The sequence below is a fragment of the Microtus pennsylvanicus genome, chromosome 5 (assembly GCF_037038515.1).
Source record: "Microtus pennsylvanicus isolate mMicPen1 chromosome 5, mMicPen1.hap1, whole genome shotgun sequence".
In the NCBI taxonomy this organism is placed as follows: Eukaryota; Metazoa; Chordata; class Mammalia; order Rodentia; family Cricetidae; genus Microtus; species Microtus pennsylvanicus.
In genome coordinates this window covers 106788552-106805993 of record NC_134583.1, presented here as the reverse complement: position 1 = coordinate 106805993, position 17442 = coordinate 106788552, and the positions used below count along the sequence as shown (strand labels likewise).

Below are 17442 nucleotides of genomic sequence, written 5' to 3'. Positions count from 1 at the left end.
AAGGAGGGGGGTAGGGACAAGCATTTAAATGGGGGGGGGCAGAGGAACCACTTTCTTCTTTTACCACCGTAAGATTGTTCCTTCACTTCTCCAAACCACAGCTTTCTCAGTTCTCGTTTTTATTCTGCTTTAATCCCTAAAAGGAAAAAGAGAATCAAAACGAAAAGAGAAATGTGCCTTGGTCTGGAGTTCTGCCCACAAGAGCAAGGACAAGGCTCCTCTTGAGAAGTGGCCAACTGCCCCACCCCCCCCAGAGCGGGAGCCTTCTCCAGCACACATGCTCGGTGTACAGGGCATCCTGCTGGGGAACAATGTCACTTCCTGTGAGTCCTGCTCAGGGGTAGATTTGGGGAAGACCAAGCCAGCAGTGTCGCACATTTTCTTCCTGCATTAAGTACACTGGGACGTGAGATAGAAATTTAAGATCCTCAGAAGTGCATGCACGTACTGGCTTTGTGGGAGCCTAGGCAGTTTGGATGCTCACCTTACTAGACCTGGATGGAGGTGGGTGGTCCTTGGACTTCCCACAGGACAAGGAACCCTAATAGCTCTATGAGCTGACAAGGGAGGGGAACTTGATTGGGGGAAGGGGAGGGAAATGGGAGGCGGTGGCGGGGAAGAGACAGAAATCTTTAACCAATAAATAAACGGGAAAAAAAAAAAGAAGTGCATACATTAAAACGTCTTTTTTTCCCCTGAAAGATTGGCAGGGTGTTTGTGAGAAAATGTGTTGTTTTTTTTTAAGGGGGGAAGGGGTATACGACATTAGTCAAGTTTCATATTGACTTTAAAAAGTCCTTACATTATTTCAGCTTATCATAGATGCCAATAGAAACAAATGGCTTCATCCAATAAAGTTGTCTGTCCTAGATCAGATTTCTGCGCAAGTATTGCAGGATGGGCACTCCTGACAGTAGCAGGGACATGCCACTCCATTGGAAAGAGATACCTTCTTCTTTTACCCATGGCCTCCTTGCCCACTTAACCGGAAAACAACATCTACCCAAATATTTTCATTTCTTACTAAGCATGACAACTGGAAAATACAAAATACATGAGCAGTGGGTAATAAAACCAGGTCCCTTTGCTGACAGGGCTGTTAAAAGACAGGCACGGACAAAGAGGTGGGTAACTAAGAAGGGTACCCCATCTTGTAGAAATGACCCAGAAAATGTATGCACAGTTAGGTTCAGAAGACATAAAGTATTGTCATATGGATGTCCTCAGATCCACAGCTAGGTTCAGAAGACATAAAGTATTGTCATATGGATGTCCTCAGATCCACAGCTAGGTTCAGAAGACATAAAGTATTGTCATATGGATGTCCTCATATAGTAGAAACTTTTCCCTTAAGTTTCACTACTTCACTCAGCCCCATTATTAGACCCTTGGGTGCAAAGGCTTCTCAGATGAAGAATTCAGCGGCCTACCCATGTGAAATACTTTCATGCTGAGGCGAGGTCACCAAAAGGCTACTAATATCTTTGGAGGCCTATGATGTGGCAGGTGATACCCCAAGACAGGCTCCATGCCCCATGAAGTATGCTCATAGAGTAAAATCTTCCCAGCTCTCTGCCCAGTGGCCAGCTATCTTGCCGTAAGCAGCTGGCCTCCGTGTTAAGCCTGGTTGTTGGAACCACTCATGTGCTAAGATGTGAGAAGCAAAGATGACTGATTCTGTTAACAGCGTGTCCAGACTAAGAGTGAAAAGAGGCCGGGATAGGACACTGTGATCTTCACTCTTAATACACAAGAGTGAAGAGCTGAAGCACCCACATTTTACAGATCCTTGCTCTGGTCTTGAGAATTTGGGTCAAGAAGGCACCCTTTGGGGGAAATAGTCAAGAACATGAGGTTTCAAGTCACAGCCATTAGGATCTAGACCTAGAGATGTCCTCCATGCAGCAGAGACAACATGTGCCAAGAACGTCACAGAGCCCGGGTAAGTGAGAAGGTTCTCAGTGAGTCAAAGTTTCATATACAGAAAAAAATTTCCTTCTCTTTGGCCAAATTCTCTAGAGCTTTAGTTTCAGTTTAAATATCTACTGAGGGTTCAAACTGTCATGTCTCTGCATGGGGTTTTGATGTGGGAGTGTCATATATCAATCTGTTGATTTCATTGGTTAAGCAATAAAGAAACTGCTTGGCCCTGATAGGTTAAAACATAGGTGGGAGGAGTAAACAGAACAGAATGCTGGGAGGAAGAGGAAGTGAGCTCAGAGAGACGCCATGCTCCCCGCTCCTGGGCAGACGCATGCAATGAAGCAAGCTGCCAGGTCAGACATGCTGGATCTTTCCCAGTAAGACCGGGGCTACACAGATTATTAGAGATGGGTTGATCGGGATATCAGAATTAGCCAGTAAGGGCTAGAGCTAAAGGGCCAAGCAGTGTCTAAATGAATACAATTTGTGTGTTGTTATTTCGGGGCATAAGCTAGCCAGGCAGCCAGGGTGCTGGGGACGCAGCCCCGCCGCTCTTATTAGAACAGGGTTTGGGGTGCCCTTTCCAGTCATGTGGTATGGTTCCATATTCTGCTCCATCTATCAAAGGGCTCCCTGCTAGTCACACAGAAATCTGCGTATGAAATAGTATTTTTTTCTTTAAAAACTCAACTACTAACTGATAGTGCTGGTGCCTGCCTGTAACCCCAGATCTTAGAGAAAGGAAGACTACTAAGGGGGCCAAGGAGTTGGGGATTCAAAGGAAGAACTTATCTTTAAAATCACACACACACACACACACACCAAAAAAACAACAAAACAAACAAAACATCGTTACATTCTAAATGTTTGTGTCTACCCAAATTCCTATGCTGGAATCCAAATCCTCAAATAAATAGTATTAGGAGGCAGAGGAAATTAAGCCATGAGGCAGAGCTCTCATGAATGATACCAATAACCACACGAGAGGCCACAGAGCGTTCCCTCACCCAGTAAACTATGGGAGGGTACAGCACAGGTACCTCCTAAGACCCAGAAAGCAGGACTCACCACGTGCTAAATCTGCTGACCACCTCAGGTTGGAAGTCCCAGCCGTCATAACTATGAGACACAAACTTCTGCTGGTTCTGGTTTGGGTGTTTGTTTTATGATAGGATCTCAGTCGTCCCAAGCTGGAATTCAAACTCACTGTGTAACTGAGGCCTTTCACCCCTCCCACATCTACCTCCCAAGTGCTGGTATCTCATAGGTGTATATTTTAAAATACCCATTAAAATGTTTTATTTTTCTGTGTGTATGTGCGTGTGTGTGTGTGTGTGTGTGTGTGTGTGTGTGTGCGTGCATGCGTGCAGGCATGTGGAGGTCAGAAGGAACAGGTGTCCTCTATCATTCTCTGCCTCATTCCCTTGAGAGCTCCAACTGAATACAAAGCTTGATTGGCAGCCAGGAAGCACGGAAAATCTTCCTGTCTCCCGACCAATCCCTACCCTATAGTACACAGATTACAGGTGCACACAACCACACCTGATCTTCACAGGGGTTCTAGCGACTTGAACTCAGGTCCCACTGCTTGCACAACAAGCCCTCCTACCCATTGAGCCATCTCGGTCAAGAGACTCATTCCTAATGTTAGTTACATGTACAACTAACAAGAGTTCATCTTCCTGATATCGCTATTTTTGGAACTAATTCTATCAGAAAAGAAATGTTTAAGACAAAACAAAACACCAGTCAGACTCCTTTTCCTCTTACCAGAGTTCCTAAACCTAGGACAAATAGTCCAAAGTCATTGTTCTCACAGTGGTGAGCTTGTCAGTTTACCCAAATGAGTGAAAGCCATTCATAGGAGATGGTATCAGTGTCTGGGAACATTACACTCCCCACAATCCAAAGCTCTCACGCTAAACCATAAGCTCCATTTATCTAGTTCTTTCTAAAGATCTAGTTGATTGATTGATTGATTGATTGATTGATTGGAGAAGGAGGTTATGTATGCCCCAGAACGCATGTGCAGGTCAAGGGCCACTTTATGGAGTCATTTCTCTCCTCCTACCTTTAAGTAGATTCCAGGAATGGAACTCAGGGTTCATCAGGCTTGTGAGTAAAGTACCTTTACCGAAATCTAACTTTTTGTAAAATTATTTATTAATTTTCATTTTATTTGCAATGGTGTTTTGCCTGCATGTATGTCTGTGTGAGGGTGTCAGATCTTATAGTTACAGAGAGTTGTGAACTGCCATGTGGGTGCTGGGAATTGAACCCAGGTCCTCTGGAAGAGCAGTCAGTGCTTCTAACCACTGAGCCATCTTTCCAGCCTGTCCAAAAGCTATCTTGGGATGCATACTAGAGATGCAACCTTCATAGAGGAACACTCTAAAGCCCCTTGTACTTCTGAGTTTCATCCATGAAAAAATCATGTCTCCAGAATACATCATCCTGGCCAGCTGTGTAATCATAATTTCTCATTCTTATCCCAGAGAGTCTAAGGATCAGGTCACATGGATCTGTTACCTTGCTATGAATAAGTGTTCCTAATGCTTCTACCACACAAAGCCTTTTACGATAATAATGAAGACATAATGATAGCCAGTTTTCCGTATCTGTGAGTCCCAATTCTGTGAATTCAACTAATCACAGACAGAAAATAGCTGAAAAAAAATTGTATCTGTACTGAGTGGGCATAGACTTCTTTTGCTTGTCATTATTCCCTAAACAATACAGTGTATCGACTATTCAGATAGCATTCACGTTACAGTCAATATTTCTCATAAATAATCTGCAGATGATAAAGCACACAAAAGGATATGCATAGCTTAAATGCAAATGCCACACCACACTTCCTATGAGGGACTTGAACATGACGGATCTTGGTATCCACTGGGGTCCTAGAAGCAATCTGCTTCAGACACAAGGAATGACTGTAATTTGAAGGATAATCACACCTGGGAGATCTACTTTATATTCTCATGCCAGAAACGGCTTTGTGTCCTCTGAGAAATTGGGAAGCAACTTCCTTCTGAATGGTGAGAATTAGATACATGACCCCATCTCCTTGTAGCTCTGTCAGAAAACTCAAGTCATCTTTGAAGCTAAGCCACAGCAACTGTGGGGGGCTCTTATGGGCTCTCCATCTCTGACCTGGATTCTTGCTTCTTTAAAAAAAAAATCCCATCTTTCTGCTTCTTTATTTGATAATTTTTTTTACAACAGGTCTCATCAAATGCACAAATGTTTTTCCAACAAAAGGGGTAAGAAATAAATAAACCAACAAATACAGAAAGACTCAGTTGGGGGCCAATTTGAGCAGGGAATTTTATGGATGGGTGCAGACGAAACAGGGGTTCCTAACCTGGAGTATGCTGATGGGCTTCTAAGCAACCTTGTACCTCTTAAAAGAGAATGCAAGATCATGGGAGAATGTGCTTATGTGCTTTCTCCCCAGATTCCCAGCTTGCGGGAGGGTTTCTGACTAAGAAACACTGCTCTAGGATCCTTTATAGCAGGAACCAAGAATCTCAGCCAATCTCAGTGGGACAGAAAGAGGCATAGAAAAGAGTTCGGTCGGCCGCAGCCTTCCACCAAACTAGTAAGTCTGTGTGCTAGAGACTGCTTCTCCAAACTGGACCACAGTGCTTTTCATTCAGTTGGGTATTAACCTACCAGATGGCCTGTTGTAGCTAACAAGGGCTGGCTGCTGCTGCTGTGGCTGTGGCTGTGCCTGCTGCTGAGGCTGCTGGGGCTGCTGCTGTTGCTGCTGAGGCTGCTGTTGCTGTTGCTGCTGCTGCTGTTGTTGCTGCTGCATACCAGGCAAGGTCCTTTTCCCCTGGACTGCAAGCTGCAGTGTTTCGGGGAGGGGCTGGCCCCTGGCCAACATTTTGTAAGCTAAAATCTGAGCTCGAAGCTGATGCAGCTGCACAGGACTGAAAGGCGAGGGTCCTCTGTTAGGCTGGTTCATGGCCTGCTGCAGATCTCCTGGGATGAGTGGCCCTGGCTGGCTCGGTGGCATCTGGGGTGGGGTTGGGCCTCCTCCAGAGATTGGGCTGGAGACGTGCTCTGGGGCTCCCAAAGGAGACGGGTGTGGTGACATATAACCTAAAATAAAACACAAGATCACAGGCTGTAGCAGATGACCCCGAGAGAGAGGTAGTCTGGAATATTCGAATAACCCACCAGAGCAACACTACATGATAGAAATTTAAGGTATGGCTAAGTTGACAATGGCATATATCTTAGAAGTTTAGTCTCTAATACAGCTTATCTGTAATTTAAAATTCTCTGGTAAGCACATTAAAAAGGTCAAAGAAACAGGTAAAGGTAACTTAAGAACAGTTTATATAACGCTCACAAGATTAGCACTTCACAAAGAGGGACTCTGCACTGTTTTTTCACCGCAGGGCTTTGACACCCGGCATTTCATGCTCACAGAACATCCCTATTCCTCCGGCCACATGTGAGATCATCAATAGCCACTCGTACCCTAGAAGGCAAACTGTCCATGGTGATTGTCCACCTGCAGGAACGACGACCAAGGGCAGAGATTCTGCATCAGAGGCAGCGCCAAGCTACCCAACAAAGCACAAAGGGGCCTAAAGTGGCTCCGTGTAGGATAAGCAGTGTCTTATGAAGAAATCAAATATTATTTGGTTGGTTATCATGCAAGCTGTGACTAACAGGCAATTACTGGTGACCTGGTGCTGCCGTTACCATGCCATGACTCCTCCCGGCATCTCAACTGAGTTTGTCCAGCATCAGGCTGAGCCCAGGGCTGAATGCAGGGAATTTATACGGGAGGTGCAGGGACACTGCGAGGAGTCTGGAGAGGTGATATATGGGAGGGAAGGTAGCCAATAAAAAATGCATTACCAAGCCAGCTGTTGCAGCAGGACCTGAAGATTAATCCACTGCAGACGCTCTGGGACACAAGATAAATAAACTACCTGCAATTATTCCAGGGAAGGAGTGAAGAAGTCAGGGTATTTAAACTCCTTCAGGATCAGTCACTGGTTAAATCACTAGTTATCACTACAGCCCTGGGGGTCGTCTGTGTTCAGGGGACTATTCTACTGTAGGTAAGCCAGGTGTCCCCAGGCAGAGGCGAATCAAGATGATGCCAGCCAATGGACAGCTGTAGGCACAGAAATGGCAGAAGTTCCAGAGCACACAGGGGTGAGCATATACTGCTGTATCAATCCTCGGCACAGCCCTCTGACGGCAAACCCTGTTACCTCATGCTCCAAGGGAAGGCTGCGGAGGCTCAGAGAGTGAGTGAGTTACTCAGTGTCACCCAAGTAAATCTTCACAGTCAGGTTTAAACCAAGCCTGTCTGGCTCTAATGCATATACTCCATAATCTAATCTACATGGTGTTATGTCAAAATAAGTCAAGTATTTAAAGTTTCAAAAATCTCCCAGCATAACACTTAGGATATCGCATACAAATGAAGTCACGGACTTGAGTGTTCAAATGTAAAACCAAATTGAGGAAATAAAGAATATTTTTCTTAAGGAAGGAAAATTGAAATGCACAGAAATGTTAAGGGAGTCATTTCAGAAGGTGGTGTGCTCAACAATACCTACAGCGTGGGACCGAGTGCAGTGCCAGGAAGATTCAGGGCGGAGGAAAAAAACCAAGTGCCACTGCAATCAAACAGTTTCCTTGCGTTCAAACAAAGTACCAATATTAATAAAGCAAGAGCAGTCCCCAACCAGAAGAGGACAAACACAGACGAAAGGACTTGATCCTTCAACGAATGTGTGAATTTGACAGTTATCATAAAGGTCACCGCACGCCTGGTTACGAGATAAGGGCTGTGTGTTTGAACCCATGTCCAGTCTGAAGAGCAAAGTTGCATGGTCACAGAGGTCCACGGGTAGGTGACCCTCACACACCACCACCATTCTGAATCCCAGAGAAAATAAATGATACAGTTACTTTTAAATGTGGTTTTGCCATTTGGAGAATGAACAAATTCAGCACGATCCCCCGATAAGAACTCATATTCTTCTGTTGATGGCTAAGAACTGGGATACCATGTGGGGAACTCCTACCATGGAGGAAGACTGCTAGGTCTCAACACCAAATCCCTACTGCACGAGGGATCATACAACACCAGGACTGGGGCTCTAGTTAGTCGTCTATGTAAGTGAGCCACGGCAATCTCCCTGAAGCCAGCCTGTTAGACTAGTAGAAATATTCCAACATGCTGCTATTTATAATGATGAATCGGGTATCAATAAGACTCTGAACTTTTCCTGTCAATCTTTCCTTGTTAATGAAGCTGACACTCAATCCTTAAAGGTAAATTAGCACAAAGTGGCCGCTGGTACATCTTTTTTGCCAACTCTAAGTAGGCTACAAGAAGGAAAACCTTCTTACCGTAGAAACTTGCATTCTCAAGGTAGGAAGTATGAGACTGGGAGTTAAGATGAGTCTCCTGCTGCCCACCCAGCCTTTCCCGTTTCCTAAGCTGTCAAGTAAAAAGCGCATCCACAAGCCACAGACTGCCTGACACAACGGACTGAAATGCTGGACAAACCCATATAAACACAACTGCATAAAGCGGCTTATCAGGCCACTCTTTGAAATTGTGAACAAGGCTTTACTGTGAGGTTGAGCCAAGAACAAGACCATGTTACAAAGGCAATTGAACAGATGAACTCAAATCTCATAGAATAAAACAAAAGAACCTGCAACAAACAGTTTGCGTCTAGAATGTACTTCAAAGGTCTTTATGTTGGATGCAGGTTTAAGCCTCAGCTCGATACAAGTGGGAGTTGACAGGTCTTTAAAGAGGTGGTGTCTACCGGAAGGAAAGTAAGTAAACAGGGTGCTACTGAAGGAGATATTAAGACCCTGATTCCTCTCTCTGTGTCTCTGCTTCTGGGGTGCTATAAGGTAAGCAGGCCTCCTCTACTCCCTGATCCTTGCCACCTCAGGCCTAAGTTCACAGAACTAAGGTGGACTGAAACATTTGTCATTCATTGAACCAATAAACTTTCTTTCTAAGTGGATTGCTGGAATATTTTGTAATAATGCAAAACCAACTAGCATAGCATACCTGGTGACTGAGAAATCAACCCAGAAAAGTATCGATGAATTTGACAAGAAGTAAAGTGACAGAATAAAACCCATACTGCAGGATCAACCAATACAGTAAGAAATTTCACCTTAAATTTGACAAAGAAGAAACTGGGGGCGGAAAGAAATGACTTCCCGGGATCTACAGAAGATGCTAATAGAATCACTCTGTCACTGTGACATTAAAAATATGACAGTGGCTCAGCCTCAGAGGTTTTTTTTTTCCTTCATGAGTAACATCCCATAAAACTTGAGGAAAAACAGAATCTAAACGGTGCATCGGCATAACCTATCTTGGTAATTGTCCTTCACTGAGGAAACAGAGGGAAGAAATGGCCTCCAATGAGTAGACACTTGCCTGAAGACGACACCATGGATGCAGATGCCACTCTTCTGGAAGTTTTATTTGATTTCCTCATCCAAAGCGTGACAAAAATGGCAGTTTTCCTTCACTAGTCTTCAAGAGTTGCTATCGCTCAAGTTTCACCTTGCCTTAGAGAGAAGCAATAAGCTCTCTCTCTCTTCTTTAATATTCTCAAACTCTTTAAATACCAATTTTATATGTACTAGCCATATACGTGTATACACACACACACACACACACACACACACACACACGCCTATAAAGGCATTCTCAAACCACTGTGCTAAAAAGAAACAGAGCTTTCATAGCGACCATGAGGTACACTGAGAGAAATGGTTTTGCCTTCCAACCAACGTGCTAAAGTCACTTAGCATGTATTGAACTGGTTACAGCTATAAGACGGACCTCTCTATACCTGTGTGTTCAGGAAGAAGTTCCCACAATGGGATTTTTAAGATGCATACTATTACTAGGTCGGAATTCCTTTTAGATCATTACTTAGAACAGAAAAGCATTATACTAATACTGCTTTATTTAAACACACACACAACTTATAAATAATTTACTCCCCAGTCTACAGGGTACTTTACTCTTCTATGGAATAACAGTACAGTTTAGTTCTGATGCCACTGACTAAAGGGCCTCCCAATAACTAGTGTAATTTACAAAAACTGAGCTCTAGTTCAAAGCGTACAATTTGTTTCTGTATCTAATGGAACTGTTTAACTGAGTGTGCATAGAGTCAGGCACTGGCCATAGGGCCAAGCACTGGAAATCCAACGGTAAGTAGGATATTCTTAAGATAGGAAGGGGAGCCAAGCTACTGGACCGGAGAGTTTTTTAGGAGAAACCAATGTGAAACTGTTCTCAGTTTTAACAATCAGGGCTCGTCGTTCCTTTGTTCGAGAGCTGTCACTCAGCATCACCTCCACATGTAGGATAATGTCCGGAGCAGAACACGTTCAAGCTCCTATATGGCCTTAGGAGTGACTGCATGTAATTCCTCCATACCTTGCAGGTACTAAAACTGTGGTCTCATTATAGCTATGAGCACACATGGCCCTTCAGTACTTAACCGGCGAACCTAAAGCTGTCGTCACAATTCATTCTCAGCACTCATGAGTCAAACTTCTCCTTCCGGGCCTTCAAAAGTTTCAGATTAGTTTTCTACAAGGTCAAGATTTCATGCATCATCTCGCCTGCCAACAAGATTCACATCAGACCCTAGGATGTTCAAGGCTGCAGATAACAGAGGGCCACCCAGATGCCAGTCTCTACAACCTCTGATTTATATTTCAGAAAGAAGGGAACTATGAACTCGGCTCTCTAAATCCTCCCAGCCAAGTTTTTCTATCACAATCCCACCGTGAATGGAGGGAAACTTAAACACTTAATTACAGGGAAGTATGTATGACGAGCAAACCACGGGTGTCCCAGAAGAATATCCACATACCAGTGTCAGCTGACACTAGATGATTACATGGCCTTCGTGTGTGAAAATGACCAAATGATGGTTCTGAAAGCAGGCTATGCTGTATTTTAATGGCTCTGAAGTATCTTGATATCCCTTCAATAGCGAAGGAAGGAGACATGACATCAATAGAAAAATTCACTTATTAATTGGCTATGGCGAAGGGTTGAATTGTGTGCGTTGCTCCCCACAAAGAAATACACATTGATAGCTGACCCTCTCTACCTGTGAATACCACATCTTCTGGATAGAGGGTCAATGCGATGTCACCAAATAAAGAAGATCTACTAGATTAGGATCCATCTTGACCCAAATATCAGAGAAGAAGAGCTGGCTACTGAGACAGACAGTGAAAATGCCTTGTGGTGATGGAGGTGGAGACTGGAATGTTTTGTGAATGCCAAGGTTTACTGCAATCAGCTGGAGCAGGGGAGGATTCGTCTCTGGAACCTTTAGAGATAACAGTCTTTCCTGACACCTTTGTCATGAACATTTTGTCCCTAGATCTACAAGTGAGGTTAGGTTTGTTTTGGGCAACAGTTACTTGCTACTGCAAGCCTAGGAGACCTACAAAGTCACCTAACAAGAATGGCAGGTAGTTTCACTAACAGAAAACATCACCTTTGACCCAGTATGTAAGTCACCTCAAGGGTCACAGGGGTTTAGTTCATCTTACTTTTACATGCTGCTGTTGACAGAGACCTAGATTCCCTTTTAGCCTTTATCAATTACCGGCTATGTATAGTCAGAGAAATAAGGAAACTCCCTAAACTTTAGCTCCCTCAATGAGTTGGTGTGACATCATTTACCTTTACAAGATCATAATAAAGATTCTCGATAAACGACATGAAGCTCCGAATAGCATATTTGGATGCATTAGGTTGGTAAAATTACTAGGACTTTAAAAATAAAATTACCCAGATGAGTAATTTTTTTTGGAGGGGTGAAGAGAGTAGCAGATTTCTCCAGAGAAAGAAAGCTAACTGGATTTAACCATCTTTAGACACCTAGGTTAAAGCCGTAATTAAACTACCACCAGGAAAGACTGAGACTGTATGGTACGAAGACAAAACTCCACTGAGCAGAGGACACAAACCTTGGCTGTGCTGATCCATTGGGCTCTGTGGAGGGCCCATTCCTGGGTGCGGTGTCCGCAGGCTGGTGCTCTTCATAGATCCACAGTGGACATCGTCGACAATCCCCTTATCGTGTATCCCGTCCATGGGCTGAAACATGCACAGGGCATCCATTAGACACCTCGATAAGGCAGAGAGTATTTCTAACAAGACCACCAGAAGATACCTCTAGTCTTTAAAGATACGACACAACCATCTACTGTCTCTTCTACATTCCTATATTATGTACTTCATAAGTAAAATAAGAAAGATCACACCAATAGGATGAGCAAAACCTCTCTAAGTCAAAAAATAAGGCTTTAAAAACCGTTTCGTTCTTTGACCAATGTTATAATCTGTTTTAAGCCTGACAATTAAAAAGTACCGTTCACAGGGTAGATGACTATTACTCCCCTCATACCTCTGTAAATAAAGCATGAAACCCGTTGCGTATTGAACTTATTCTGGAGTCCAGATGAAGGCTACATGAAATGTCTGAGGTGACCTATTTTCCTGGTAATTTTTCTTCACTGGATGAATGAACTAAGGAAAGTTAAAAAGTTGAACCAGAAGGTTCCATGGCAGTTGGGAAGGAGAAGAACATACAGAGCCGAGAAGCAATGGGGGGGTGAGTACTGAAAAGGAGGGAGTAAAAGCAGGGGGGTGTGGGGGGGAGATATGCTGCAGGGGGAGGGAAAAAGAAGAGGCTAAAGGCACAGGCTGGAAATTAATAACAAGCACAGCGGCTGGACATTGGACCCGAGGCCCAGAGCGTGATAGACATACAATACATAGCGATTGAACTGATGTTAATCCAATCCAGAATCAGGCAAGGGAGCATGCGCTTAGAAAAGGAAAAGTCTATTCTTCCCCCAACTGTAATAGCAATTTTCCAAACAGCCTGGAAGGAACATTTCCAAGAGTTTATAAAAACCAAATGACTTCAAGCAAGAAAGTATGAGTGTTTGCAGTTTTGGAGAAAAGAAAGTTAATTTCTGCAGAGTCAAAAGCATGCACTTGAAAAGAGGGAAATTTTACCATAAAGAGGATGCTCAGAAGAAAAATGGGAAGAATCTGGTATAAAGAGTGTCACTGAGTCTGTTAAGTAGTAATAATAGAGAGGAAATCAAAGCCATGCAGCAGATGTATTTAGGCCACTTGTTTACTTATTTTCAGTGATGTTGAAAAGCGAAAAGCTGAAGCTCAGAGGGAGATGGAGGAGGAAGACAAGGAGCACAGCCGCCTGAAAAAGAAGGAAGAAAGTGAAGGCATCTGGCCCGCAGGTGTGTGCTCCCCGGGTTCACCCAGGTCCTCAGGCAGAAAGCTCTCTCAGGGGCTGCAAGTGGGGGGAACGGGGTGGTAACATCTGCAGGGCTCAAGAGGAAAAACTGCAGAGCTCACAGGCAAAGCCAACACCAAATAAAAGGGAGTACCCAGGAGTGTAGAAAATAATGAGAACAGATCACGGGACAAAAGCCATGGGCCAGAAGAGATGACAATCAATAAGACTGCCCAATAGAAAAGCAAGGCAGGACCAAGCCTCACCCACACATTTAATTTTTAAAGGCTTCAATCACAAAGGTTAACTAAACATGTCCTCCACATTTTTTTCTTTCCTTTGGAAGATGAGGCCTTTATCCTCAGATCATCCCAAGGTTCTGTGACACAGGGACAGAGTCCACGAGGGCAAAGCAGATCTAGAATACATCCCGAAGTTAACAGAACAGGAGCTGACTCAATGACTTCAGGACGTCAAGATGTCAACCCATAATATGTCATGGAAAGTAAGAGGCTTTGGTTCTGTAGACATGACAAGTCAAACATAGATTTTTTTTTCTTTTAAGGAGGGCAGCCAGGCATAATGACGCAGACTTGTAATCCCAGCAGTCCAGAGGTGGAAGGAGAAGAGGAGTCCAAGGCCACTCTGGGTTACACAGTGATGTCAAGGCTACCATGAGGTACGTGAGACTCTATCACCAACAAACAAACCAAAAAGAAAAGAGGGGGCACGCAAACTTGGGGATACTACAGAAGTACATCTTTAAATAAAAAGAGGATGTTTCAGGGCTATCAATAGAGTCAGCATGGGGCTGTGATTAGAAAAAAGCCCACAGCTGCCTATGCATACCTGTGCTCAGCCTGTCCTGTTGCCAAATACGGAAAAAAGGAAGGTGTAGAATGTGTGTACAGCTGTTTACTTGGTAACTAACTCACTCATTTTTCTTGGTACTGCTCCACTTTTCACAATAAGCAAATATTTGGAAATCACGATATTTGGAAATCATCAAGTGACTTTTATAAGTAGACCTTCCCTTTGGGACTCTAATGCCCTACCTTGAAAATGACCCGAAGTCCTACAGAGTGAGGTAAGACCCACCCCTTCCCCTGAAGATGCTTTTGTTTCAAATGAGTGTCTTGTAGCACTGTCTACTGTGATGGCTAACTTTCTGTGAAACCTTGACCACTGGTATCTGAATACTTGGTGAGGTTTATATCTGGGTGTGTCTTCAAGGGGTTTCCAGATAGGGTTAGCATTTGAATAGAAACTGAAGAAAGCAGAGTACCTTGGCCTACATAGTGGGCATCATCCCAAATTCATGCAGAGGCTGAAGACAAGAAAAGGCACAGGTCAGGCGCAGGTCTGTGGGAGTGGGTCTCCTGACCTTCCACCAGAGCTTACAGGATTGGCCTTGCACATTCCCACTGGCTCCTCTGGGTCTCCAGCCTGCTGACTGCAAACTGTGGGACTTTTCCAGAGGCCAGTTCCTCAGGAGAAATCTCTTATATGCCATTGGCTCTTTCTCCAGAGGATGTGGGCGTCCATGCTGCATGGACAGGGCAGCCCCGCATGTGACATCATCCGCAGGGATGCAAAGCCCGCACTTGCCTCATGAGGCAAGACTTTCAAGAACACAGGATGCCCTTATTGGTTTTCTTTGATTGACTAACCTTCAGAGAAACACTCAAAGAGGAACTTTCTTACTCAAAGAGGCTATCTTTAGCATTTCCTATAAGGGCTCAAGGCCAAACAGTACCTATGTGATCATCCTCACCACAAAGATCTCATAGGGAGGGGATCTCTAGAAACTATTCTAGAAATGAACAAGCAGATCTTCTGATCCAGAGTGAGGCTGCTTCAGAGACAGAGAATTCCCAAGATTTCCCCCACGGCAGCTCACCCACCACCCTGGAGACTGAGCAGGACTGTGGAGACTCTGGGACCAACCTGAGCTATCTACCTATCTCAGTAAACCAAAATGGGAAGAATTCCCTAGAAACTATTCAATTTTAATAAAGTCTTTTGAAAAACACTTAAAGATGGTATCTATTTATTTATTGTTCGTGTGTGCCACACTCGGGATGCCTGAGGAGTCCAGGAAAGGAAGTCACACCCCTGCAACTGCAGTTACAGGTAGGGGTTGGCGGCCCAATGTCAGTTCTGCAAGAACAGCAAGTAATCTTAACTGCTGATCCATCTCTCCAGGTCCTGAAATATCTTTAGAAAAAGACTTTGACCTGCCACTCTTAATGATCTAGTTTTATCAAATAAATTTCAATAATTTTAGGGAATAAGAAATTTTCGATATATTGATTTACGGATGATCAAATTATATGAGAGATGGAAGGGAAGTTTTATTTACTAATGGACTTAATCACCAAGACAAAATACCTTTGACCCACTAATCCTTTGTATTTTAAAAAGACATCTTTATTACTGGACCATCTATAACAGCGAGAGTATAGCAATGGCAGCGTGTTTTACATTAGTTTGGGTATGCTTGGTTTTTTGTTTTTGTTTTTTCTTGAGACAGAATCGCCTTACATAGTCCATGTTGACCTCAAATGCATGATCCTCTTGCTTTAATCTGCCAAGAACTGGGATTACAGGAATGTTTTTAATAACAGGCAAATTAACACAGATTTCTTTTTTGTTTGTTTGTTTTTCGAGACACGGTTTCTCTGTAGCTTTGGAGCCTGTCCTGGAACTAGCTCTTTTTGACCAGGCTGGCCTCAAACTCACAGAGATCCACCTGCATCTGCCTCCCTAGTGCAGGGATTAAAGGCGTGCGCAATCAATGCCCAGCTGTAAACTAACACAGATTTCTAACTAGATCCTCATGTTAACAACAGGAAAAAGCAGGAGAGTCATCAGGACAGGACAGTACCCAGCCAGGCCTGGGAAGTCAGGTCAAGTGGGAAGGAATGCTCAAAATCTTACCTTATGCATCTGGTGCATGCCTTCCTGTGGGAAGTCTGCGGAGCCCATTGTTGACATAGGATGTGAGACGCTGGGAGGTCCAGGACTGGGCCCCATCATGCTGTGGACAGAACCTGGAGATGGTCCTGGTCCTGGACTAGGCCCCAGAATTGGTCCAGGAGAGGGTCCGGGCCCTGGGGAGGGCCCCGGGTGGGGCATCGCAGCTGGGTCTGTAGGTGTGGACATCTACTTCTCCTGGCTCTGCCAGTCAGCAGAGTGATACTAAGCTGGTGAGAAGGGGAAAAGGAAAGAAAAGAAAGGGCTGTTTTAAACATGGTGTTCAGATCCAAATAAAACAGTTGTTAGAATTTGATGGTGCCATTTCTATAACTAACATCAAACAGAGCTACCCTGTCTCCTCCAGATGTTTGAATGAGTGTGATATATATCCCTGGGCCCCAGTCTTTATGAAGACCACTTGTTTTAAAAAACACATGCTCTAAGTGATTCCCCAGAAACATAAATCATTCAGGACACAGAGAGACTGGCTGGAGCAATTGGAATTTAACACATAAGCAGGATCTAAACAAGTCTGAATGTATGACTAAACACAACAGACACTCTTCATTATAGACGGGCTTAGACACCTTAGAAGTCACTGAGCCCTGCCTGCTACCATCCCCACTTCCCATACCACTGGCATAGAAAATCCTTTACAAATAAGGACCCATCCAAGACTCATTTTCATAAGTCAACAAGGCAATAAAAACTTCACAAAGAATTCTAGATGACTAAGGGGGCGGGAATTCTAGGTGACTAAGGGGTGGGGGGGAGATACAAGTCTACCAATTGATAATAAAAAGAAAAGTCCCATCATAGAAAAAGAAGAAAGATAGCCAGGAGGTGGTGGCACACACCTTAAACCCAGCACTTGGGAGGCAGAGGCAGGTTGGTCTCTTGTGTGTTTGAAGCCAGCCTAGTCCACAGAGCAAGTTCCAGGACAGCCAGGGCTACACAGAGACCCTGTCTTGAAATGAAGAAAGGTAGGAAGGAAAGAAGCAAGCAAGCTGTGGGGATCATACTAGTATGGATTCAGATCCACTGTGACACAATTACTAAGTAAGTTCTCGATACTTCCTGGAGTCAGATGAAATAGCACATGCAAAAAGAAAAACAACAAAGTTCAGAACTACCACAGTCTGCATGCCTTATCCACCAATCAAATCTACTGGACCAGAAGTCATCAAAACAACAGCCTCCTCCCATACAAGTAACA

The 17442-nt window shown here is 44.0% G+C and overlaps 1 protein-coding gene across 8 annotated transcripts in view; it reads right to left on the bottom strand.

Annotated features, from left to right (window-relative positions):
* Positions 1-17442, bottom strand: part of Smarca2 (SWI/SNF related BAF chromatin remodeling complex subunit ATPase 2) — a 170454-nt gene that overhangs the window by 135039 nt on the left and 17973 nt on the right. For all 8 annotated transcript variants that reach the window (XM_075973757.1, XM_075973760.1, XM_075973759.1 and 5 more), the window contains exons 2-4: positions 16188-16453; positions 11950-12079; positions 5602-6033 (exon numbers count right to left, since the gene is read on the bottom strand). In XM_075973757.1, coding sequence (XP_075829872.1) covers positions 5602-6033; positions 11950-12079; positions 16188-16412 — 787 coding nt within the window. In that variant the 5' untranslated portion in view covers positions 16413-16453. The remainder of the gene's footprint in view (positions 1-5601; positions 6034-11949; positions 12080-16187; positions 16454-17442) is intronic.